This window comes from Telopea speciosissima, chromosome 9 (genome assembly GCF_018873765.1).
Source record: "Telopea speciosissima isolate NSW1024214 ecotype Mountain lineage chromosome 9, Tspe_v1, whole genome shotgun sequence".
Classification (NCBI taxonomy): domain Eukaryota; kingdom Viridiplantae; phylum Streptophyta; class Magnoliopsida; order Proteales; family Proteaceae; genus Telopea; species Telopea speciosissima.
Window position 1 is genome coordinate 61,615,776 of NC_057924.1, and position 24,867 is coordinate 61,640,642.

The window sequence follows — 24,867 nt, forward strand, 5'->3', positions numbered from 1 at the left end:
CACAGTTGAGAGAGCCAAGGAGTGGAGTTAGGCCAACAAGTCCTACACCGAATGGACTAGCCTTTCTCATCTATAACAATTATAATAGATGAGAGAGCTGACCAGAATATAAAGAGAGAAAGTTTATAATACAAAGTTTCCACGTAGGAAGGATTCCAGAAATCTGAGAGAGAGAGAGAGTGTGTATTGTCCATTACACCTCCTCAAGGTGGAGAATTGGAAACCCAAATTTTCAACTTGTCCTTTAGAAACTGAAAGCGGGCCGTTCCAAGTGCTTTAGTAAATGTGTCAGCCAACTAGTCCTTAGTTGAAATAAATTGAACATAAAACTGTTTCTTGACCACACGATCACGAACAAAGTGTAAATCAATGAATTGAAGAAACAAATTATACTTTAATACTATACCATTATCATAATGAAGATATGATATAGAACATAAAGAAGAACAGATAACCGAAACTAATAGAGTTGAATTTGCTTATTTCATTACGTTTGACTGGTGGATGTAAAGGCCAAATTTGAATAATAATGTTTTTTTTCCTTGAAAACAAACAGAAGTGACCAATGTAAAGGAAAGCTTTGGCCTTCAAGATCTCAAAATGCAGAAGTGGATTCTTCTTTTTTCTGTCTTAAATTTAATGGGTTCTCATTCGATTATTAGAAAGTTGGGTATCCACTTGCAGCATTCTTCTTCTGTTGGCTATCGTTCATCTTTTTGGGTATCCACTTGCAACATTCTTCTCTTGGCTATTGTTTCATCTTCTCTCGCTTCCATCAATCAATAAAAGTTTTTTATTTTATTTTTTATTCTGTATAGAGTAATTTAAGAATGAAAAGATCAACTAATTAATATCTAAGGTATCATATCGTCCTTGTATGCAAAGCATTTGCCTAATTGTGAGAAGCACTAACTTTTGTTTAAGATATCAGATTCCAACTTAAAGATTTTACTTCATTAACGTTTTGGGATTGGTGTGTACGTGGTTTGTGTGATTCAATTCGGCTTTCCTCCAGCCGTGGCTCGGGAGCTGGAGGATCCAGCCCAACCAAAAGAGGGGTGTTTGGGTCATTTCACAGGTGGGCCAACCTGTGAAATGACCCAAACACCCCTCTTTTGGCTAGGCTGGATCCTCTAGATCCCACCAAGGCTAGAGAGCCAGCACAAAAGTTAACCAAGATTATGGACCGAGTTTCCCTCCACCCACGGTGAATGGGATTCCATTCACCAAGGGATGGGAGAGGTGGGAATGGATATCGGGAAGGTATTTTGGAACATACTAAAACCGTAGGAGGGTTTGTGAACCCTAGGATGATGGGTGAACCATCCTTATGGGTGGAGGAAACCTATCCTTAAGATTATTATGTTTGGGAAAAAGATTGCAACACTTTCCTTATACAGATTTCATGGTGGGACTCACACTAACATTTGTCTCTCCTATTCTGATCATGTGGGTCCCATATAAATGATACCATTTTACAATTCCTCATTGATTGTAGTATGCAAATTCCTTCTTACGCTACCCTTGTAGGAAATCCTCTTCCTGTTTGCTTTTAGGTAAAATTTGCGGTGCGAGTAAAGTGATAAGAAAAAAATCAAAACTTTCTAATTAGGGTTAAGTTACTTACGACTATGGCCATCCTAATAGACTTGTCAGGACAACCCAAATTTCAATCACATGGCAAATCACATGGGTTTCAAATTTTATGGACAAGTAAACCTCAAGGTTCCTGGCCTAAGTGACAAGTTTCATCCCAGAAAAGGTTTACGAAGTGGCAAAATAAAGCAATTAAAATCTATGGATGACAAGAGGGTGCATGTGCATACACAGACACGACTGAAAAATATAAAGATGCATGTCAATACATAGAAGGGTACTTGATTCAGGTCTTGAAATTTGATATGTGGCTAATCCAATCCTATATTTATCTGTAAGACTATCAATATCCATATCGTCCTACCATGTGGCTAAAAATTGATGAGCTCCCTGATAAGCATTTTAGGTTGATGAACTTTTTCTTTCTAATAGTTTTCAACAATGCAAGGGTTTTAAGGATTGAGATTGAATCGGCTGGATCACTTGCTCCAGCCAATACTAGTTGGTTCCAACCAATACATATCATAATTGATCAGCGATCAAGCTGGGTGGTCCTTGACTAAGTCCTTCGGATAGCATTGAGAGTGTATCGTGCAAAAGAAGGGAATATTATCGACTATTTGTAAATAGGGGCAGAGAAGTACAGCCATTGATGCAGTTCTTTTTTTTTTCCCCCCCGGTAGTAGTTATACAGTTACTTCACCCCGCATGGTGAAGGAAAACTTTCCCTATAAATGTTTTATTCACATGTTCCACCATTCCTATAGGCATACCATCAAATGCAAGTACACAATTGTCTTTAGTTCAGACCTGGGTTTTAGTAATCTGTATCGATCTCTGATGATACTGATCCGGATCGGTCTAGATCGATTAGGTTTACCAAAGTTTTCTTCAAAAGATTAGATTTTTATTTTTACATTTTAACCCATGTCTGTACCAATCGGTCAAGAATCAGTTTCGATCTCCACTAATCGATACGAATCGACCGATCTTCGATACCAATTCCTCAAACCATGCTTCAGAATGTTCATCTACACCAATCACCTAACGGATACAGCTCAAAACTAAGACTCTTTCCAACTTTCCAGAGGCTATACTGAAATTTGTTTCTTTGTAGGGACAAGAAGAAAGGATAAGAAGAAACTAAATAAGTATAGTTCTGTCAATGGGTCATGTTGATTCGAATGGAGATGATAGGATAGTAGTGTAAAATATGCAAATTCACCATAAGATTAAGGGTAAATTACAGATCACCCCTTCGTTTTGAAACGAAACTCAGATCACCCTTGATTTTTGAAAAAACTCAAATCACTCCTAATCAGACCCCAATATGACAAATTAATCCATAATGTTAGTTTGATGCTGTTAAGTAATGATGTCACCCAGTTAAACAAATTTAAATCCCTAAACTACTTTTTAGCAGTGTTGTTTTACGATTTTACCCTTGCAACTAAAAACCCCAAATTCAGCCACTTCCTTCCTCAAACCTGCAACTTAATCTCAAGCTTTGTCTTTGAACCAGAAGCTCCGCCAGTTCGATGGCTTGTTCAATGGCTCCTTAGGATTCTTAGGCTTTAGTCCCTGCAAATATGGTGTTTAGGGTTAGGGTTTCTTATGTGAAAAAGGGTTTCGACAATCGAAGGTTGTGCTGAATGGGTTTATCTCTGATTCATTGATTCTTTTAATTTTGATGGGATTTTCATTTGGGTCCTGCCATCGTGCTTGATTATATATATGTTCTGGGTCTTGCACTGAGAAAGCAAGGCCCATTTCCGGCCGGCCTGCAACTTCCTCAACGTCAACGAACTCGCTGCTTTGTGGGAGTAGAAGCTCGGCCGCACTCTCCCTCGAGAGACCGTCACTGAAGACAACCTCCTCGCCGCCGCCGCAGGTGGTTTTTTCTTCCTTCTTCCAAACATCACCTGCTAGATTTCCAATTTCTTACTTTTTATTTTTATTTTTATTTTTTTTGTTTTAATTTGGAACAGAGAATATCATCCTGCGCAGCGTGATGGCGGCTCTCACCCACGACATATTCATCAAGGGATGTCAGATCAATTTCTCTATTGATGGAATCAAGGACCTCGAAACCAATTCTCTCGAGCACGACGGAGACGGCGATAACAAAATTGCCGAAGGCGACGGCGACGACAAGCTCTTCCCCATGAGTCTCTTCTCCGGGCCCACCATTTCCGGCCAGACCCCACAGTCCCCTACCTGAAACACAAACGCTCCAAGACCTCCATTAGAGAGGTGGGTATCATGGGGCGCCGATCTGCTTTTTGGTTTTCCACTATTGCTTTTGGGGAGCTTGGACTGAGAGAGTATGTGATTACTGATAAGAGTTACTGGTAGTTGTGATCTAAGTTTTATTTGATAGTTTGAAGGGATAGGTCTGTATGAGTACATGCCTTAAAAGGGTTTGAATATGAGGTTTTGCCATCCCTTTCCGCTCCATGGCCGATTGCTTCGATGACTTCGACGGTGAGATTGGCAGGAGAATCGCTTCGTAGACCACCGTCGTCGATCTTGTCAGGTTCGCTTGCAGAGCTCTGGTAGAGAACGGAGATGATGGGTTTGGTAGGTAGGGTTTCGGCGGATATAAGGACCTTCAAACGCTTGGCGGGTTGGAAGAACTCCGTTAGGGCTTTGCAAGAAGCCATTTCCAAGTTCAGAGAATGAGAGAGGGAGAAGGAAAGGGGTGGATGGGGTATTTTAGGTCGAAGACGAGGAAGGGTAGTATTGCAAGTTTTTTTTTTTTATAGTTTAGTATTGCAAGTTAATTCTAGTATTGCAAGTTAATTCTAATGTTTTAATACAAGGGTAAAACAGTCTTTTCACATCAATAACTAATAGCAGACTAACATCATTACTCCAGAGGAAGACATTTGAATTTTTTCAAAAACCAAGGGGTGATCTGAGTTTCGATTGAAAATCAAAGGGTGATCTGTAATTTACCTTAAGATTAAAGAGCCATATTTAACAATGACTACTGTTGAAATGGTTATCTAAATTTCGCATTCGAAATAAGGGCCTCTGTTTTTAGGGAAGCTTATTTGGTAGGGGGCATATGAAATTAGGGAAGCTTATTTGGTAGGGGGCATATGAAATCTTGTCAGGCAGAGGAAACTTTATATTATTTGAGTAAGCTTGTGAAGTAATGTCCAAGATGACCACTGATGATAACAAATACATGGTAAGTTCAAAGCCAAAACTCAAAAGCAGCAGTGATGCATCTGGAAATATTCAGACAAGCTCATCTAGTGCACATTAGGTACTGAAGGTGCTAAATCTATCATTTATGCTTCACAATTTCTTTCATTCTTTCACTTAGATTTAATCCAAAAACAGCAGGACAAAATACAAGGGGAAAAATAAAGACTATGATAAGGAAAACAGAAGAAAAGGGGGGAAAGGGGGTAGGAAGATGGAGATCTGCTTAATCAGTTTCTAGCTACATGTGAACTTCAAACTCAAAATAGATAACTGGGACATAGAATGTCACAATTTTTTGAAGAATATGTGATTCCATCAAAGTGCAATCAGGATAAACTGCCACAACTTTGTTTTAAAATGCAATTCTATATACATCAACGATAAGGAGCTGCTCCAAGAAGCGGCTCCATACTAGCCAAATGATGCTTAAGGAACTTGTACACTGATTCTGTTGTCACAGCTGCTATTCGAACAACAAAGCCTATCCCCTGCATAGACGAATAAACACTCACCAGCACAAAAAGTTATAGAACATGTTTTTAAGTAATTTTCATGTACTTGGTTACTTGGTTTGACCTGAAGATAAGCTATACTAATTACTATTGTGATGGATTGGAATATATTTTCAAAACCATGAAAAGGATCAAGCAACTTCAAAAGAATTGAATTAGAAGTGATGTAGAAGATGAAAATCTAATCCATAGTTCTCTAGAGTGCCGATTACTGTACTTTTTTTCAACCCTTCTCCTAGTAATCAAAAACAAAATTCTACCTTCCATATAGTAGTCAGAATAGAATGAACATCTGGATTAAAAATAACTACTTATACAAAAGATAGTTCATCGAATCAATCATAGTTAATATACTTGGCTAGAGTGGAAGACGGAAAGAGATTATCCAACAAGGCAAAGGGCAGAAAGGCTTCAAACGAATTTAAACAGAAGTTGTATGTGATGAGAGCAGTATCTGATGTCATTTTAATTGCATTGCACCTAGATTTTCAAATGTTGGAAGTTGATATGATTCTATGATTAAGTACAAGGTCTACATATTAACATTCGTCATCCCTTGGAAGCAGAACTTTTTGGGATTGCACAAGGGTTTAATTTTGCTGAGGAGATGGGGCAGAAGGTGAAAGAAGTTTGGTGCTCCAATGATGCGTTGCCTGGACTTCTTCCAACTCCAACTCAATCTTCATGGCCTTGGGAACTTCTAACCAGTTTTTTGCAGATGTTTGACGAATCTAGAGAGATCCTATATTAAAGGTGTCAAAACCAAACCGAAACCTAACCGAACCAAATAAATTTGGTTTGGATTCGGTTCTAATATATGAGCATTTAATTCGGTTCGGTTTGGTTTCAGTTTCACTTAAAAAACCATCGGTTTGAACCGAATACCACACTTAAATCCAAAACCCTATAACTTACCACACTTAAATCCAAAACCCTATAACTTTTTTTATGGTGTTGCCTTTCTTTTTACAACTAAAATTTTGATGTGTTTCTCTTACTTTATTGATGGGTAAGCTAAAAGATAAGATTTGAAAGTGGAGAACTCACTAGAGATTCTTATTTATTTATTAATATTTCTGGTTCCTTTAAGGTTTTGTGAGCATTTTATTTATACAAATGGAGTTTCTTGAGAACACAGCAAGGCAACAACAATTGGCAGCCTAGCAGAATGGAACTGTATTGGAGAGTCGAATTGGGGAACCGAATTAGACCCGTATTGAAAAATCGAATTAGAACCGTAACCGAACCGAACCGAACCGAGCAAGTTCGGATTCGGTTTCCACTTCTAGAACCAAGTCGGTTCGGTTTTGATTCACACCATCAAGACATGAAACCGAACCGAATGACCAAACCGATTGACACCCTTATCCTATATAAACCTCTCCAAAATGAACTGATGCAATCAATGCTATTTTTTTGGGCCGAAAAGGCCATGATAACTAAAACCCCAATTATGTATAAACTATGTAAAAATTTGCCATCTTAATATATCTTTCTTTTTTTCACCAAAAAAAAAAGTACAAGGTCTACAAAAGAAGAGTTTAGCTTGGATTGGCAGATTGTTCAAAAGAATTTATAAACTTCAAGACAGAATCACACTATGTTTCTCACATGATTACAGGGAATAAAATTCGGCAGCTTATGTCATTGCTGAGCTATCCTGTTAAGCATCGAATTTTTTTTTTTTTTTTTTCTTTTTTCATATCTTTAACTTCATGTCTACATGCATTCTTGAAGACAAGTTAGGTTTAGGTTCTCTTGGATTCAAATGCTCTTGTACTATTTGTTTTTTTAGAGATTATTAGTGAGCTGTGTGATCACCTATTTCAGGTTAGGGGTAAAGCTGGAAGTCCCACCCCAACCCCCAAGTGTGAAGTATCTGCTTACTAATTTTCTTGATGGATTAGTAAATTTTTTAGGGCTACCTAGGGTCATGTGGTTCCGGAGTTAAAGAAAAACATTAACTATGATAATAATGAATTAGTAATAAGCCTTGAGAAAGAGAGTCTGAAGAGGGGGAAAAAAGGCTACCTTTGGACCAAAGGTACTGCAAGAAGCAATAAATGCTGGTTTTGATGGAGCCATATCAGAATTCACTTTCATATAGTGCCGTGAGGTAGAGGAAGGGACTGTAAAGCTCTCAGACATCATTCTCTTCACGTCATCTTGTATTTCATTTTGAATAGGCTTCACCTTGGGACTAAATCAACAGAAACATGGGAATACATTTACCTACCTTCTTCATTCATTTCATCATCTTAATGTGAAAAACAAAAAAGAAAGAAAAGAGGAAAATCATTGTGGATTAAGCTAGTTTCACATACGAGAATATTTGGTGGAGAAAGCTTACTATGCGCAGTGAAATACCTACCCCAAGAATATGATCATTGCAACAACTTGGTAATCCTGCATTCGTTCAGCGATGCTGGTAATACTTCCTGCCTCTAGCAATACCTGTTTCATGAGATGATCTCTTTTAAGAACTTCAAAATATGAAACTTCAATTTAAAAACCTGGAAGAACGAGGCTGTTAAACAGGAAAAGATGCTCCAAAAAACTACTGTTAATAGATACTAATATTTCTCTTAGCAAAGACAACACCAGATTGTTGCCATGTGTGTGCTCATGATAGAGAGAGAGAGAGAGAGAGTCATATGTAGACCCCAATAGCTATGCTAAGAGTCTCATAATCATGTTATAAAAGTGAGGTCATGGACTCAACTCTGGTTTAAACTTCAGTGGGTTGAAAATGGAAGGGCGGATAACAGAAAGCTATAAAATGCACCCAAAAAAAAGTGAAGGAATGGCATTTTTTGTTGTACTTCTGCTTCAAAGTCTAAATCATAATGGTTTCTGTCAAAAGCAAAAAGTGAGGGACAATAATCCTGCAAGTAGTTTCTCAAGTTTCGGTTTAATAATAAAAAGTCCTCCAAGGATATGAACGTTAAGCTATCGTTATCTCCAGGATGAATATGTGATTTCTATTTTCTACTGATAATTATTGGCAGCAGTGGAAACAACTAAGAGATGTATGACTTGGTTTACAGGCACAAGGTGTAGGAAAAACCAGGGTCATGAAAGAAAATCAGTTAACATTTAACATGTGTTGTTTCTCCAACTTAATAAAATACTGCATAAATTTATATTTCTAATACTTGTTTTAAGCTGGACTGAAGCGTGCAAGTTAGAGATCATATCCGTTCTTACGGAGGATTTCAGATCATAGCATGGCTTTGAAAAATGCATCAATAACATCTTGATGGAACTATTTGTATACACTATTATATTTGGTTCTACAATATACAGGCTAGAACTTCATCTGAAGCTCTAGAGTTGGCAAAGATAAACATGAGACTGTTTGCACAGCCCAGGCATACGGAGTATTTTTCTTTCATCGGTAATAGCTCAGTGGAAGTTCTTGACATTCTCAAGTTGGTAGGTACCAATAATGTATGGGGGAAAGAAAACACAGCTGTGGTTGTATGCTTCTACTTGCTGCTTTATTTGGAAGGAAAGGAACCAAATACAAAATGTTAGTAGTGGTGACAGAGAGTATGAATCACTCAAGATCCGTAACCAGAATGGCTTATGTGATACCAGAAATTTATTGTCAAACATCAGTTCCAATGGTCATTCTCAAAGGGGGGTGGACCAGTTTCATATTATTACTAATCATAAACTCTAAAGTCGATGAAATAAAACATCGTGAAATACCACCAACAGACCATGGAAGTTGTCTGTAAATGGTCAGATTCTTATAAGTAATAACGTCAGCTAACAAACAGTTGGGCGACCATTTTTTGTGGTGGTGCCAACTGAGAATGAGAAAGTTGCCAAACCATGGATGGAGTTACACATGATAAAATAAGAAACGTTCTTGCAGCAAGGAGATCCTTCGCAGGACCAGGTGCCATGAACAGAATGGAATATATTTCTATAAGGGGTTGTGGAATAAGTGAAGCACATGCAAAGGTTACAAGTGATCGCGTTTTCAGGCGCAAAAAGAATCATGGATCTTCTACAGAGTCAAGACATTTAAGAGTGTCTCTATTCTGATAGATGAAATGAAACTCACAGAAGGTTTTATGAATGTAAATTGAGTATATTTCCAGAAGAATAAATGTAGAAGTAAACTCCTTGGCAGCTTGAAGCTTGGGATGTATAGAACTAGTAAGATCTGGTTTTAAGGAATGTCCCAGTTGATTAAGTAGTGTTTGTCAATAAGCTTGGAGTAATTGAGCCAAATCCAAGTCTGTGGTCCTTGAAGTTTGCATGAAACTGTTTGAATTTTGATTAAACTATTAAAGTTATACTCGATCCAAAAAAGAAAAAATAAAACAAGAAAGAAACATATGAACTTAAATGTTGACATGATTAATGAGAATTTGAGAAATATTTAGGCAAATCCCTATAAGTACAATTGAGGGCATTACCGAATCCAGAAATAAAGGCTCATCTTTTTCCAAGAAGATTTGATTGGTGCTCTTGTAGAGTCCAAAATCCCATTTTTCACCTCTTTCATGACGCCCACTGGTAATCCAATCAACAATGACCAAGCTAGAATCTGAAGCTACTCTGAAGACTTGCTTCTGGGAGTACCTTGCTGTAGAAAAGCATGTTACAGGGTCGGGAATGACTGCCAAAAGAGCATCGCTTCCAATTCTCACCTACTGCATGGCATAAATTTGCCACTGTTACTAGAGCCATTTATCGCAGAGACAATACTAAAAACATTCCCGATCACACATAAATCTACCAGCAATGCACTAATGTGGCCTTGCCTATACCACTGATAACAAATTAAATTACAGGGGTTGTAATATGATTGTAATATTAGAACTTTAAACAGACAGATTGAATACTATACAATTGGTTTCAGGAATTGTTTTACCTCCAAAAATTGTTCGCAGCACTTTGATCCCACTGATTTGTACACCTGGTATGATCAAAGTAAAAGCTAATAACTGAAACCAAAATAAAATCAAAAAACAAGAAATCTAGAAAAATGAAACTAGAAAACCAACTTAGCAGTCAATAATACAGGAAATAGGGAACAGAGAAGCTTAAGAATGAACCTTTGTGGAAGCCTGAGTTGTTAAAGCTGCAGTACAACCGTCTCCAATGGTCAATGTACATGAAATAGAATCTCCCTACACCCAGTAAAAAAAAAAAGACAAATTTAATACAAAAATACAACCATTGGGAAGTGCCTCATACACATCATATCATATCATGTACAAGGAATTACAGAGATCGATAAATTAGAGAGAAAGAGAGACATACAGAGACTATGCCCCCACCATAAGTAAGGCTGTAAACCCAAACAGCATCAGTTTTTGAGCAACCCGCCTGGAATTCATCAAACCAGAGGAGTATGAGATGGGTTCAGAATCTTCTTTCGATTAGCTGAGTATACAATCAGAAAATTTGGGGAAGATCCAATTGCTGCAAATCAAAAGCAACATCAAAGAGGTGGAAATCGATCTAACCTTGCTGGGTACGATGAATTTGAGTGGATACTTTGAGAAGCATCGTGTGACTGTTGATTTGCCTCTGACTTTCTCCACTACCAGAATACCCGTCTCCATGCCTACACAAGGCACGAACTCGTTCCCTCCCCTCTCTTTGCAAAGCGAGAGCTTGAATCTCCAATACACGAAACGAAACTGGTCTGAGAGTGATCTCCTGAGTCGTAAGTATCAAAACTTCACTAAAAATTGCCCAAAAATAAATAAATAAAAAACTCAACCACTCAAGGTTATCTACATGTTGGGCTTCCGTTTATTAGCCCAAGCCCAGGCCCAGAATTAGGCTCAGCCCAACAACAAACAGCAAACAACAATAACAACTGACACAGGCTTATCCCAACTTAATGGGATCGATTACATGGATCCAAACAAACATAATAAAAAAACATAGATATATTCAAAAAAATGGAAGAAAAGATTGGAGAAGAGGGATGGAGAAAGAGATGAGAAAAACCAAAGAAAATGACAAAGGAAAGATTGCAAATAAATAGACAGATGAAAGCTTGTAAGAGGTATGAGGCACAGCCCATACAATTGAAGCCATTTTCTCGCCAAAAGGAGAACCGATACCACTTCTCACCTGTTTCTAGGTTTTGTTCTTTGCACAGCGAATCTCTGAGTCTGTGATGAAGGCTTGAAGAGTGAAGTCTGAAGTCATGTCTCGAGTTGTGGCAAAAAACTAAAGGAGAAAAGAATAAAAAATCCTCTCACAAAAGGAGAATTTGAGAAGCCATTGAAGGCGCTTCTCTCTATTTTGTTTACAACTTCGTTTAGTGGATTCAAGGCCTTCGAAGAGCAGGGCTTTTGAGTTTCAACGGCTGCCCATTCTGGGTTTTCTTCTCTTAAGCAGCTAAACCCAATTGTTGGGGGGAGAAGTATTTGTTTCCCCTAATTTCTTCGGTCCGCAGATCATTGTTGACTGAGGAAACTATTCTAATTTGCCCTAGACTATGATAGATTCTACCAGTAATTCAAGGACTTTTAAAATGTGAAAAGTGCAATCTCAAGAAGAAGAAAAAAAAATCAAATTGCTTCTTTCGGAGAGCGTATTTATTGAAGTTATTACAACTTGTCAAATCCAAAATGGATGAGACTTACAACTTGATGATAATGGATGTCTTTTGAAGCAAGCCAAAAGACATATTGCAAGATAAAAATCTACATTACACTACTCCTAAAATATAAAGAAAATAAAAGATAATAGATAAAGACTTGTCGTGTTGATATGTTGGATCCCTTCTTTTGTTTTGAATTTCTCTTTTTATAGGCATCCTTGGCTATTCAGGTAATCTTTGAATTTCTCTTTTTATAGGCATCATTGGCTATATTTTGATCTATTTCTCTATTGACTGAAATAGATCGAAAATAAGGAGTAAACAATACCCCTCACAATCCCGTTTGAACGGGGTCACATGAGGTCGAATGGGATTGTGGACATGCTTTTATCAGTCTTATGTTCGATCTATTGATCGAAATAGGGTGTAAATAATGCCCCTCACAATTTCTTTGAACGGGGACCACATGAGTTCAAATGGAATTGTGGACATGCTCTTGATCGATCTTAAATTACAGTTAATATTACAGCTAACACTCTCATCTTTGAGACGTTACAAAATTGGTAGGTAAAGTATAACGTGCATGTAATAAACACTCTCTGACAAGTTTACTTTAAAAAAAAAAACTTACTGACAAACCAGATTTTGAGGGGAAAAATCTTTCTACTACCCAGGTTGCAGAAACATTCTTGCTATCCAAGCTTGAAGCCAAGGAAATAGAATAATTCACTTCCCCTTTGATTTATAAATAATTAAATACCTTCCTAAATTTTAGTATTTTCCAAAATACTATTTTAGATTTCAGAATAAATACACAAGGATGCCATCTGACATGGCATGAATGTTCCTTCCAAATTTTTTTTCTCTCAAAATTTGGTTTATTAGATTTTTCCTAAAAATCCAGCTTGTCAGATCAGATTTTTTTTATATTTTTGGAAATCCACCTTGTAAGATCAGGTTTTTTTATATTTTTGGAAATCCAGCTTGTCAGATCAGATTTTTTTTATATTTTTGGAAATCCAGCTTGTCAGTTCAGTTTTTTTTTTTATATATTTTAGGAAATCCAACTTGTTAGATTTTTTCCCCTAAAATCCAGCTTCAGTTTTTTTTTCAATATTTTTGGTAAATTTGTCAAAGAATGTTCATCAGATTTTTTCCCCTAAAAATCCAGCTTGTCAGATTTTTTTTCTTCCCAATCTTCATTACATGCCAGGTACCTCAAACTCCTTATAAAAAACCCTCTTCTTGACTTCAAGCCCAGTGAAGTGTGGTAGCTCTTGGTAAGCCATGATGAGAAGGTTTAGTTGGTGTATCTTCTTGACCATGTTGGTCCTTTTTGCATCTGGTAACTCTCTCTCTCTCTCTCTCTCTCTCTCTCTCTCTCTCTCTCTCTCTCTCTCTCATATTCATGTATTAATAGCTGATGAAATGGTGTGACTGATTTTGCAGAAGAGATGGGAGTGCAGGTTGAAGCAGGGACGTGTATCGCTTTGAACCTTGGGTTCAAGGGCCAGTGCTTTGACAGCAATCTCTGTGCTGAGGCGTGCAAGAACGTGGGATTTCAAGCCGGCTTTTGTCAAGTACTCGACAAGGACCGACATGCATGTTTTTGCCAGAAACCCTGTTGATTGCTCAAACAGTGTTTGTAAAAAGCCCTGAAAGTTAATAAAATGCTATAGCATTGTAGTTTAGTTAAAACTGATTAAAGCTTGAATTTTTCACAACTTACGTTTTGCTCGTGTGTGTTAGTCATCAAAAGGAGAACATCATTATGGAATATAATTTGGATCAAAGCCTAGGCTGCATGATGGCCTTTGGGCTGAATTGATTCAAGGAAAAAGAATGCAATGGCTTTGAGCGATGCCAAAAAGAAAGTACTTATGACCAAGAAATTTCTAATAAGAATTTTATCGAACATACTATAGGCAGAAAATCCAGTATGATTACATATGAATAAAAACTTGGAATATATGCAGATGTGCACCGCTGTATTTTTAAGTGTTGAGCAATGATCCCAGGAGGCTCAAGTTTCTGGTTTATCATCTTTATCACTCCAGTCCTCCTCCATGCGCATAGGATCTGATTCGGCGGGCTCATCCGGCTCTAATGAGACATATTTGGTCCATAGCAACCCACCATAAATCCCTATGGATCGATTGGGTGAGATAAAGGTACCTCAAAAAGAATACCATCTGGTCTAGAGATGTAAATGGATATTCAAAAATCTGAATTCGATTTGCATTCGTATTTGTTTAGGGTATCTGTATCTGTGTAAGGATATCCGAAAAAGTATTCGAATAGTTTGGGAAAAAATTATCTGATTTAAATAGCTAATCAATTAATAATAAAAAATTAAATAACTAATGATTTTGATGATTTTTGAAGATTCAACAAATTCTAAAAAATGAGAAAATGAGAATCATGAGACTACAACAACTAAGAGACATGGATTGAGAAGATATTTTATCTCTCCCATGGAGGAAGATTTGGAAAATTTAGTAATCAATTCACATAGAATGGAAAATTCAAGCCTTGGGAGGCAAAACTTGGAGTCAACCACCAAATAGGCCTCTAAGGACTGAGGTTAACGTGTTAGCAGTAAAGTCGACTATGAGTAATTCAAGGAGAAACTAGATTGACCAAATAAACTTAAGGTCAACCATCAAAGCTCCAACAACTTGAAAACTTATTGTTTTCTAGCTATCATGTGTGGACAAAAATTGGCTGCTGCCGGTGTTGTAAATGTGTTCCTGCTGCCTTAATTGTAGGCGTCGATTTGGAATCCAGAAAGGTATTTTGGAAAATACTAAAACCTAAGGGTATTTATGAACCTAAAGGGAAAAGAGATTATTCCAAATTTGCGTCTACAATTGGGGGTAGCAATAGCATGGCTGCAATCCGGGTTGCAGCCATCATGTCTCGAGTTTTGCTCAGGTTTTCATACGAGAACCATTTTGGTATGCCTAAGGGCTCACACATGAAGTCCACTCATTCTCTTGAATTCTATTTGTGCACGAGTTTTAAATGGCAAAAAATTGTAAATGAACGGTCAAATAAAACGGTCAAAAAAATAGAAAATGATAAAGAAAACGAAAAACATAGGGTACGGGTTTTAAATGTTTATATTTAAAAGAAGAAAAAAAAAAAAAAGAAATAAAATGGCACTATACTGGTAGTAATTGAGAAATTTTTACTTGAAATACATGCTTCAATTTCAGTGTCCGTACATTGACCTTGAATTGAAGATGATATCATGAAAATATAAATCTTTGAATCATCTTTTCCTTGATGACGGGAGAGAGATATGGTCGAATTTCTTTCGTGTACGGTTCCCTGACCGGTGTTGTTCCCTAGTTCCTCTCACAAGAGGACGGTAGACCCCACCTGGGCAAATTGTTCGATCAGTGCCCCAGGTGGGATCCATCATCCTCTTGTGAGAGGAACTAGAAAACCGCACCGATCAGGAAACTGTAGACGATAATTGTCCGACATGGTCATGGTCTCTGTACCAGGTATACATGGGTGATGCCCATTAGGACTAGCACAGGACGACAGGCGTGAGCTCGTAGGAATCCCATAGCTGGCTCTCAAAATCCGGCTTCAGTGCTCGGACGTTACACGTTACCTACCAAGTCTGCTACATGTCTCAAAGTAGAAAGAACTCGAACAACACTTGTAATTGTTGAATCGTTGTAGGTCTGAGGTTTCACGTGTCACCTCATACCTTAACTCCTTATAAATAAAAAACCCTCTTCTCGTCTCCATCTTCAGTCTTTAATTCCTCTTACAGAGAAGCAAGATTCCTTAAGTGGTAGCCATGATGAGAGGGTTTAGTTGGTGCATCTTCTTGACCATGTTGGTCCTTCTTGCATCCGGTAACTCTCTCTCTCTCTCTCTCTCGGATCCAGATCTTCTACGGTGTAGTTGTCCATAGTGGTCTATGCGGTGTAGACTAGACTGCGTGCGTAATGATTGCTTGATTTTTGTTCGGATAAGGTGTTTGGATAGGGATAAAACGGTCTTTGTGTACATGATTCAGTCTGCACCGCTCAGGCCATTATGGGCAGCGCGCCGTAGGAGATCTGAATTGCTCTTTCTCTTTCTCTCATTCATATGCATTGATAGCTGATGATGATGATGATGAAGTGAATATGTGTGTGGTTTTGCAGTGGAGATGAGGGTACAAGTTGAAGCAAGGACGTGTGACACTCTGAGCCATAGTTTCAAGGGACTGTGCTACGACAGCAACCTCTGTGCTCTAACGTGTAAGAACGAGGGACACCATACCGGCGGCCATTGCCGAGGATTCCGACGTCGATGTTTCTGCCAGAAACGCTGTTGATTGCTCGATCAAATAATGCATGCACTGTTTCAGAAACTTGGTAGCTTCTACTTCGGTTATAAGAAACCCTAAAAGTTAATAAAATTCTGTAATGAAGTAAGTTAGAGCAGTTAGAGCTAGTATTAATGCTGTTTAAATTGTTCTAATATGGTTTTTATTCTCCGCTTTAATTACTGTGTTCAGATCTTAGCTCAATCAGGGTGGTTTATGAAAAAACAATGGAAGTTGAAAAATCCAACTATTGCTGTGAATCTCGCCCTTTTATGAGTATCTTTGAAATATTCTGGTGCTCTGGATGGTTGGATCTGAAATATTCTGTTGCTCTAGACGATTAGGTTTGACAATTCTTCCGTGTTCTTCAATGAATATCTCTGAAATATTCTGATACAATTCAGAATCGGATTGGATAAAGTTAAATTGTTGACGGATGCACTTTCGGGAATTCAGAGATGGCTGGTGCAGGTAGTATTTCACCTATAGAGTTTTCTGGGGCCGTTTGTTTCCGGGATAAGAGAGGATGAGAATGTTAATAGAATAGGGAAAATTATCTCCTCAAATTCCCTGCCCGATTCATTTTCTAAATTTCCTCTAATGGGGGCAGGAATGACTACCTTACCCCTGCCCTAACGTACTGTTCGGATAGAGTTCACCTCCTATTTGACGGATAGAGTTCACCTCCTATTTGAGGAAATGGACGGGCAGGGAATTGAATCATTATCACCTCCAATTCTCTGTTCGTTTCAATTCCCTCCAATTTCTCACATAGGAGTAGAAATGATCACCGTATCCCACCTTGGGCAGTGTGTTCGGGCAAAGGGTAGGGTGGTCATTTTTGCTCCAATGTGAGGAATTGGAGGGAATTGGAGCAGGCAGGGAATTGGTGGTGATAAAAATTCACAGGGAATTGCAGAGGATAAAGATCTGAGGCGTACCAATGGACATTTTTTTTAAGACCTTAAACACCCCTACAGGTGTATGCGAGTAGGCCTCCAAGATACAATAGTTTTGTTGGTTTACCATAATAATGGTGCATTCTGCAACTACAAACCCCTTCGAGAATTTTGGAATTGTATTCAAGCTATACTTGTATTCAATGTAAGCGAAAAAAACTCTATAGCAATTCTTTAATAAATGGGAATCATAATAGTATAAGAGAGAGAGAGTGAGAGAGTAGCACAAAATTATGTATTTCATTTGAAGGTACCCACTACCTCTATTTATAGTGGTGGATGCATCCCTTCAAGGCATCCTATGAAATGAGTGTGTTCATTGATTTCGATGGATAGGATTACAAGATTTTAATCTAAATATTTATATGTAAGTGTCCCTGGAAGATACCACATGGTGTGCATGGGTGTGTCTCTTGGTTCCAATAGATTGGATTAAAAGAATTTAATTCAAGTGTTATGAATGCACTTATACGAATGAATACGTTTCTTTAAAGAGACATGTCATGTGTCCATTACGTAAAACTTTGTTAACTAATTAAATCCAAAAAGGATTAATACGTGACTACATCAAAAAAACTGGCCAACTTTGAACTAAAGAATGACCTAAGACTGGGTCAACTTTGAATCGATCAATTTTGAACCAAAATAAATATACCATATCGCACTACCACAACTTGGCTTGACGTGTGCACATATGCCTCTATCATTTCTCCTTACATTTCTAATGCATTGTCCAAAAACTCATGAAAACAAAATACGAAGTCTCAAGGGAGGTAAACCGAAAAGCGAAAAATAACAAGACTCGATTTTGTGAAACTACATACTATTAAATTACATTTAATACAACATTTTTCGTGACAATAAGTAACTGAGTCCCATCAATTTAGTAGGAATTTGGATGGGTTAGGGATGAGATTTACAAGTACTATGTCAGCCGACAGAATATTTAATTTTGTTTGTTGGACTTTTGTAAATTCACCACCTGAGGTTAATCAAAGAAGGTTGGGGTGGGTTTCAACATTTTTCCACCGCAATTCTCTCACCCACCCAAGTCTCCATCAAACAAATGACCACTTAGGGTCGGTGTTTTCTGTGTGTGGCCTCTATAGGTGCAAGGGCAATTAGAGTACACCCATTGGCATCATGGGAGGTGGAATTTTTATCTTTCATGGGAATGGGGTGGTCATTTTGTCCCTTCTATGTCTAGGTGTTGGTGGTGTTCAATGAAAACGAATCCTAAAATGATGCAGAAAAAAATAGCGTTTATATATATATATATATCACCAACGTAGGTTACATGAAATCTGGTGCAACGGTGAGGATAAAACCCATTTTTTGCAATCCCCGAAGGTTCCTTTGCCGTGGCACTTGGTACCTCAACCTTTGAAGATCACTGATATGTTACATGGCTGTAGTATCATTGTGAACCAAGACCCTTCAATATCTATCCCCTCAAGTTTCTTTTCACACTTTGCTTCATCCAGGAGGCATTCTTTTGTGTACAAAAACACTTTGTTCTTTTAGCCTACTTGTTTCAATGAAATTTTCTCATTATATAAAAAAATGTAGGTTACAAATGACTTGTAACCTATTTTGCCATGCCCTCTTATGCCCCTTCTCAATCGAGATCCTCTACTTTCGCCTGCCCCTACTGTTGTGTGCGCCCCCCACACAAGCAAGGTGAAAAATACCACCTTACCCTTGCTTGAGCGCCTTGCCCGAGTGGAGGTAAGGCAGTATTTTTCGCCTTGCTTGTGTGTGGGGTGCATGGCAGTACCGGGCAGGCGGAAGTAGAGGATCCGGATCCTACCCCTTCTACTAATGCTATTATCAGTTAACGTGAACACAAACATGTAGTTTTATTGTGTACTCTGTTGAACGCATTTGTTGAAGTCTTTACAACTTGCCAAATCCGAACTAATGAGGCTTATAATTTGGTATTTATACTATCACTACTCTACGGCCAAATTGCTTGCTTATCAGAAACAAATTTGTTGAAGTCTTCACAACTCTGCCACCACGAACTATTGAAGCTTACAACTTGATGATAATGAATGTCTTTTGAAACAATATAAAAGAAATATTGCTGGATAAAATCTATATTACACTACTCCTAAAAAAAAAATTAAGAGATAAAAAATAAAAACTATTTGTGTTGATTTGTTAGGTGTCTTCCTTTGTTTTAAATTTTTTCTTTTATAGACATTCTTGGCAGTTCTGGTGGTTTCTGTAGTTACCAAGTGGTTTTACAACTACCCACTTCTTTGAAAATTGTTTATAATCACCTTGTTGATCGTTCGTCGGTCACTAACCATTATCGGTGTTAGAATCGTATAATATAATGGCTAAAGTTATGTGATTTGAATGGAATGGGTTACTTTCCATTGATATAGAGATGTCAATATATACAAGAGATTACATGGGTCAATCACCCAAAAATAATTCCTAAGATCGAGTTATAGATAAGAGAGAATCAATTATCTCAATTATCCTAGTCACTAGATTAGTATAGAATCAATTATCGTAGTCACTAGATTAGTATGAAAACTCATATGGTAATACTCCCCCTCAAGTTGGAGCGTGTAGGTCACAAATGCCCAACTTGGAAGTAAGACCTTTGAACTGCTCCCTGCCAAGGGCTATGGTAAATAGGTCTGCAATTTGGTCAGAGCTTGGAATCTTGGCCGGTCTAAGGAAGCCCTATTGGAGTTTGTCGCGAATAACATGGCAATCAATCTCGATATGCTTTGTGTGTTCATGAAACACGGGATTCGAGGCTATGTGTATTGCGATGGAATAGGTAATTTAATGTCAATGCCCAAATCATGCAGAAGATAGGATATCCAGATGAGTTCACATGTTGCAACCGCCATGGCCCTATATTCGGCCTCTGCAGAAGAATGAGAAACAGTGGTTTGTTTCTTAGTCACTGCAATTTGTCAGTCTCTGACCGCTTTTGGTCATTGACCGTTTTCTGACCGTCATTGAGCGTTTTCTGACCGTTTTCAGTCATTATTGTTTTTCCATCACTGACCGTTTTCAGTCATTATTGTTTTTCCATCACTGACTAACATGTCACTCTTGACTAGATTTCAGTCTATTTCTCTATTGACCGAAAATAAGGTGAAAACAGAAACCCACTTTCCCGAGGAGAGGAAACTTCACATAAACCCATAACTGGCCCTCAAAATTCGGCTTCACTGGTTGGCTGTTACAGTTTACCTAGCCAGTCGCTCGGAGTGACAGAACTCGAACAACACTTGTCATGAATGCATCATTGTAGGCCTAAGGTTTCACGTGTTACATGATTACCCCAAGCTCCTTATAAATAACAACCCTCTTCTCATCTCCATCTTCAATCTTCAATTCCTCTCACAAAGAAATTGAGGTTCCTCAAGTGGTTGCCATGATGGGAAGGTTTAGTTGGTGTATCGTCTTCACCATGTTGGTCTTTCTTGCATCAGGTATCACTCACTCACTCTCTCTCTCTCTCTCTCTCTCTCTCTCTCTCATACATATGCATTGATAGCTGATGATGAAGTGGGTGTGTGTGTGTGGTTTTGCAGAGGAGATGAGGGTGCATGTTGAAGCAAGGGTGTGTGAAACTCTGAGCGAACAGTTCAAGGGCCTGTGCTATAGCGGAAACCTCTGTTCTCTAACTTGCAAGAACGAGGGATACGATACCGGCCATTGCCGAGGATTCAAATTTAAATGTTACTGCGAGACACCCTGTTGATTGATTGTTCAAATAATGGGAATGTACTGTTTCAGAAACTTGACCGCTCCTAGTTTGGCTATAAGAAAAGCCCTAGAAGCTAATAAAATTCTATATTGAATAAGAAAGGTGGAGCGATTAAAAGCTAGCATTGCTGTTTAAAATTATTCTAGTATGGTTTTGTTTCCATGTAATTTTGAGTGTTTTTTATTCTTCGCTTTACAATGTTCAGAGAAGTTTATGGGAAAAACAATGGAAGTTGATACTATACAACCAGGCCTGTGAATGTTGATACTAATCAAAAGCCTGGTTTTCGATTTCCAAACCCACAGTCGCCCTTCTATGAATATTTCTGAACCATTGGATCTGAAATATTCTGGTGCTCTAGACGATTGGGTTTGCCAATCCTTTAGTGTTCTTCTATGAATATCTCTGAAATATTCTGATTCAATTCAGAATCAGATTGGATAACCTGTTAAATTGTTGACTGGTGCTCTTTCGAGAATTCAGAGAGGGCTGGTGCATGTAGTATTTTCATAGACAATTTCCAAGGGTTGTTTTACCTATAAAGTTTTAACCCGGATAAAAAAAAAAGGTGTGGAAAACTTTTGAGGGTCGGTCCACATGTTGTGGGTTCGACTGACAAGAAAATGAAATGAAATGAAATAATGGAATATGCATTTTGTAGTGGGATGAGATTTAGTAATTTGGATTGTTTACAGTGTAGCTGTTCGTCCTATTTGTGTTGTGCAGACACAGAGCTGCGAGCAAAGACCACCTTACCCTGCCTGAGCGCCTTGCCCTGATGGGGTTAAGGCTGACTTTGCGCATGACCCTATGTCTGCATAGCACAGGTAGGACGGGCAGCTGCGCCGTAGACAATCTGGATCCGAGATTTAGTTGGAGAGAGAGGAAATGGACATGAGATGGAATTCCATGGGAAAAAAAGGAAATAGGAAGAAGAGAGAGAGAGAGAGAGACTCTAAAGTAACTTTTTCATGAATATTATCAAAGTCCAACCGATTTGGTAGGACTGTGAAAATGTATGGGGTGAGAAAAAGAGGGGTGTCATCTCACCATACAAGAATAAATGCATTTAATGAGTTTGTTTAGAAGTTTCCCATCCTATCAAACCAAACAGTCACATTTATGGTAGTTTGTGGGAAACAAATACAAGTTTTCTGATTTGGCTCCTGTCTTGCGCAGTGGCGGGAGCTAGAGCGTCCAGCCTAACTAAACGACAGCAAAAACAGGGGTGCATTGGTCATTTCATAAGTGGGTCCCACCTAGGCCCCACATGTGAAATGACCACCCCACCCCCTGTTTTTAGGTGGTTTCCATGGGCTGGACGCTCCAGCTCCCACCACTGCAGGACAAGAGCCAAATCCCAAGTTTTCCACCCTTTTTTACCTTTTTCACTTTTCTCAATCAAACAAACAGGGTTGAATGTTGTGGGATTGAGTCCCACAGTGTAGTGGATGGGAGAACAGGGGTGAGATTTTTATTATTTTTTTTTTTTCGGATGGGTTTCTTACTTTTCCCCAAATTGGTGAGATTTTGAATAGGATAGGGGTGAAATTTCCATGTCAGCAGACACAACATTTAATATTGTTCCTTAAACTTTTGTAAGTTCGCCACCAACCAAACAAGGTTGGAGTGGGATTTTGAAGTGTCACATCAGTTCCTTTCTATCCCAATTCTTCCACACCACCTAAGTTCCTGTTAAACAAACGGCCCCTTGGGGTCGGTGTTCTCTGTGGGTGGCCTCTATGTGTGCAAGGGGCAATTAGAGCACACCAATTGGCATCGTGAGAGGCGGCATTTCCACCTTTCATGGGAATGGGGTAGTCATTTTGTCCCTTCTGTGTTTGGGACAATTTTGCTGCTACACTCATAGCATGAATGTTTTTGCTACCCGGTTGGCAACCAAGGAAATGGATCTTATAGGTTATTTTAGAAAATACAAAAACCAAGGGTGGTATTTATGAACCCAAAGGAAAGGGGAAGTGAATTATTCCATCTCATTTTGCTGCCAATAGGGTAGCAAGAGTGTGGCAGCAAAAAAAATTCCCTGTATCTAGGTGTACGTGAGCAATGCTTATTGAAAATGAATCCTAAAACGATGCAGAAAAGAATGGTGTTTTTATATATATAACCAATATATATAGGAATTCTAAAACGATGCAGAAAAAAATGGTGTTCTTATATATATATATATATATATATATATATATATATGGAAAAAGTGGGAGTGTGGCCTATGCCAGCACTCCCTTGAGTCTATCTCTCTCCTTCTCATGTGAAAAGACATCTCTACCCCCTTGTTTTAAGAAGGAGAGAGATAGACGTCATGGGAGTGCTGGTGTAGGCCACACTCCCGTACAGAAAACTACTTCCCATATATATATTACGTTTTTTTTTTTTTTTTTTGGGTCGACCCATATATATATTACCAACATAGGTTACAAATGACATTGAACCTATTTTGCCATGCCCTCCTATGCCCCTTCTAGTAATGCTATTATCGGTCAATATGAGCACAAACATGTACTTTTACTGATTTGCATTAAAAGATTAAAAAAATTTGAAAAGCTTTCAAGTATCGGTCGGTATGAATACAAACATCTACTTTTACTGATTTGCATTAAAAGAATAGAAAAAATTTGAAAAGCTTTCAATTATCATTGATGGAAGGGTATAATAGACATTTCATTTAATGGCCCAACCTTCCTATTTTTCCTCCCCAACTCTTAGCTTACAGGCTTTGGCTGTGGCTCCCCCTTTCCTCCAAAGTCCCATCCCCCTACTCCCTTAAACACTAAACCCTAGACCCTAAAATCCTAAACCCTAACCGTATTGAGATAATATCTCTACCAGGTATACATGGGTAATGCTAGTTAGAATGAGAATGGTTCAGATTTTCGTATTAGAACCACTCTCATAGATAGCGCACATATGGAATCTACTCATTCTCTTGGACTCCATATGTGCACTATCTGGCATACAAGAATGATTTTGGTACGAGAACTTGATCCAACCTCCAGTTAAAATAGCATAAGGACGACAAGCCTAACTTCATAGAAAACCCACTATGTCAAAAAGGAAAAAAGCCAAATAAATTTTGTTGATTCCAGGTTGCAGGAATGTTCCTACTACCTAGGCTTCTAGTCAAATAAATAGAATAATTCACTTCCCCAACGTGGTAGCAGCAAAATATGGTCCGAGACCTATAGGACCCTGATCCTCTACTGTCGAGCTGTCCGGTAGGATCTTTCTGTCAAGACACAGCAAGGTGGTAAAGGACCACCTTGAATTGCCCCTACTCGGATAAGGAGCTCGGGTAGAGATAAGAAGGTCATTCTCCGCCTTGCTACGTCTTGACAGTAGGATCCTGCCGGGTAGCTCCACAGTAGAGGATCCAAACTGGACACCCATAACTGACCCCTCAAAATCCGGCCTAACTGGTCGACTGTTACAGTTTATCTACCCGCGCGCTAGCCTGCCACATGGTCAGAGGGAAAGAATTCGAACAACACTTGTCATGAATGCCTTTTCGTAGGACTGAGTTTTCATGTGTTACATGGTACCCTAAACTCCTCATAAATAAAAACCCTCTTCTCATCTCCAACTTCAATCTTCAATTCCTCTCATAGAGAAGTGAGGTTCCTCAAGTGGTTGCCATGATGGGAAAGTTTAGTTGGTGTTTCTTCTTGACCATGTTGGTCTTTCTTGCATCAGGTATCTCTCTCTCTCTCTCTCTCTCTCTCTCTCTCTCTCTCTCTCTCTCTCATACATTGATAGCTGATGATGAAGTGGGTGGGTGTGTGTCGTTTTGCAGAGGAGATGAGGGTGCATATTGAAGCAAGGATGTGTGATACTCCGAGCTTAGAGTTCAAGGGCCTGTGCTATGAGAAAAACCTCTGTTCTCTAACGTGCAAGAACGAGGGATACGA

General features: G+C 38.6%; 1 protein-coding gene and 4 long non-coding RNA genes across 10 annotated transcripts; 4 read left to right on the forward strand and 1 right to left on the reverse strand.

Annotated features, from left to right (window-relative positions):
* The first annotated feature begins 2,781 nt into the window (after positions 1-2,781).
* On the forward strand, positions 2,782-4,798 carry LOC122640935. The gene is made up of 3 exons (XR_006329784.1): positions 2,782-2,834; positions 4,568-4,689; positions 4,722-4,798. It is a non-coding gene; the product is annotated as an uncharacterized LOC122640935 (long non-coding RNA).
* LOC122640936 lies at positions 3,361-3,668 on the forward strand. Its single transcript, XR_006329785.1, has 2 exons — positions 3,361-3,487; positions 3,585-3,668. It is a non-coding gene; the product is annotated as an uncharacterized LOC122640936 (long non-coding RNA).
* A 261-nt stretch (positions 4,799-5,059) lies between the features above and the next one.
* LOC122640931 (urease accessory protein D) lies at positions 5,060-15,801 on the reverse strand. Of its 6 annotated transcripts, none has more exons than XM_043834226.1 (9): positions 15,788-15,801; positions 10,814-10,914; positions 10,608-10,673; positions 10,400-10,474; positions 10,216-10,260; positions 9,758-9,991; positions 7,696-7,778; positions 7,356-7,524; positions 5,123-5,300 (listed from the first exon to the last, which is right to left on the reverse strand). In XM_043834226.1, exons 2-9 carry the CDS (start codon positions 10,910-10,912, stop codon positions 5,187-5,189), a joined length of 885 nt encoding a protein of 294 aa, XP_043690161.1. In that variant the 5' UTR covers positions 10,913-10,914; positions 15,788-15,801; the 3' UTR covers positions 5,123-5,186. The 6 variants fall into 6 exon arrangements, with proteins under 6 accessions (XP_043690166.1, XP_043690161.1, XP_043690162.1 ...); XM_043834227.1 differs by lacking the exon at positions 15,788-15,801 and adding an exon at positions 13,258-13,275; XM_043834225.1 differs by lacking the exon at positions 15,788-15,801 and having other exon boundaries at positions 10,814-10,987.
* Positions 15,643-16,285, forward strand: LOC122640934. Its single transcript, XR_006329783.1, has 2 exons — positions 15,643-15,782; positions 16,077-16,285. It is a non-coding gene; the product is annotated as an uncharacterized LOC122640934 (long non-coding RNA).
* Positions 16,286-20,513: 4,228 nt separating this feature from the next.
* LOC122640933 lies at positions 20,514-20,826 on the forward strand. The gene is made up of 2 exons (XR_006329782.1): positions 20,514-20,663; positions 20,766-20,826. It is a non-coding gene; the product is annotated as an uncharacterized LOC122640933 (long non-coding RNA).
* Positions 20,827-24,867: the final 4,041 nt, after the last annotated feature.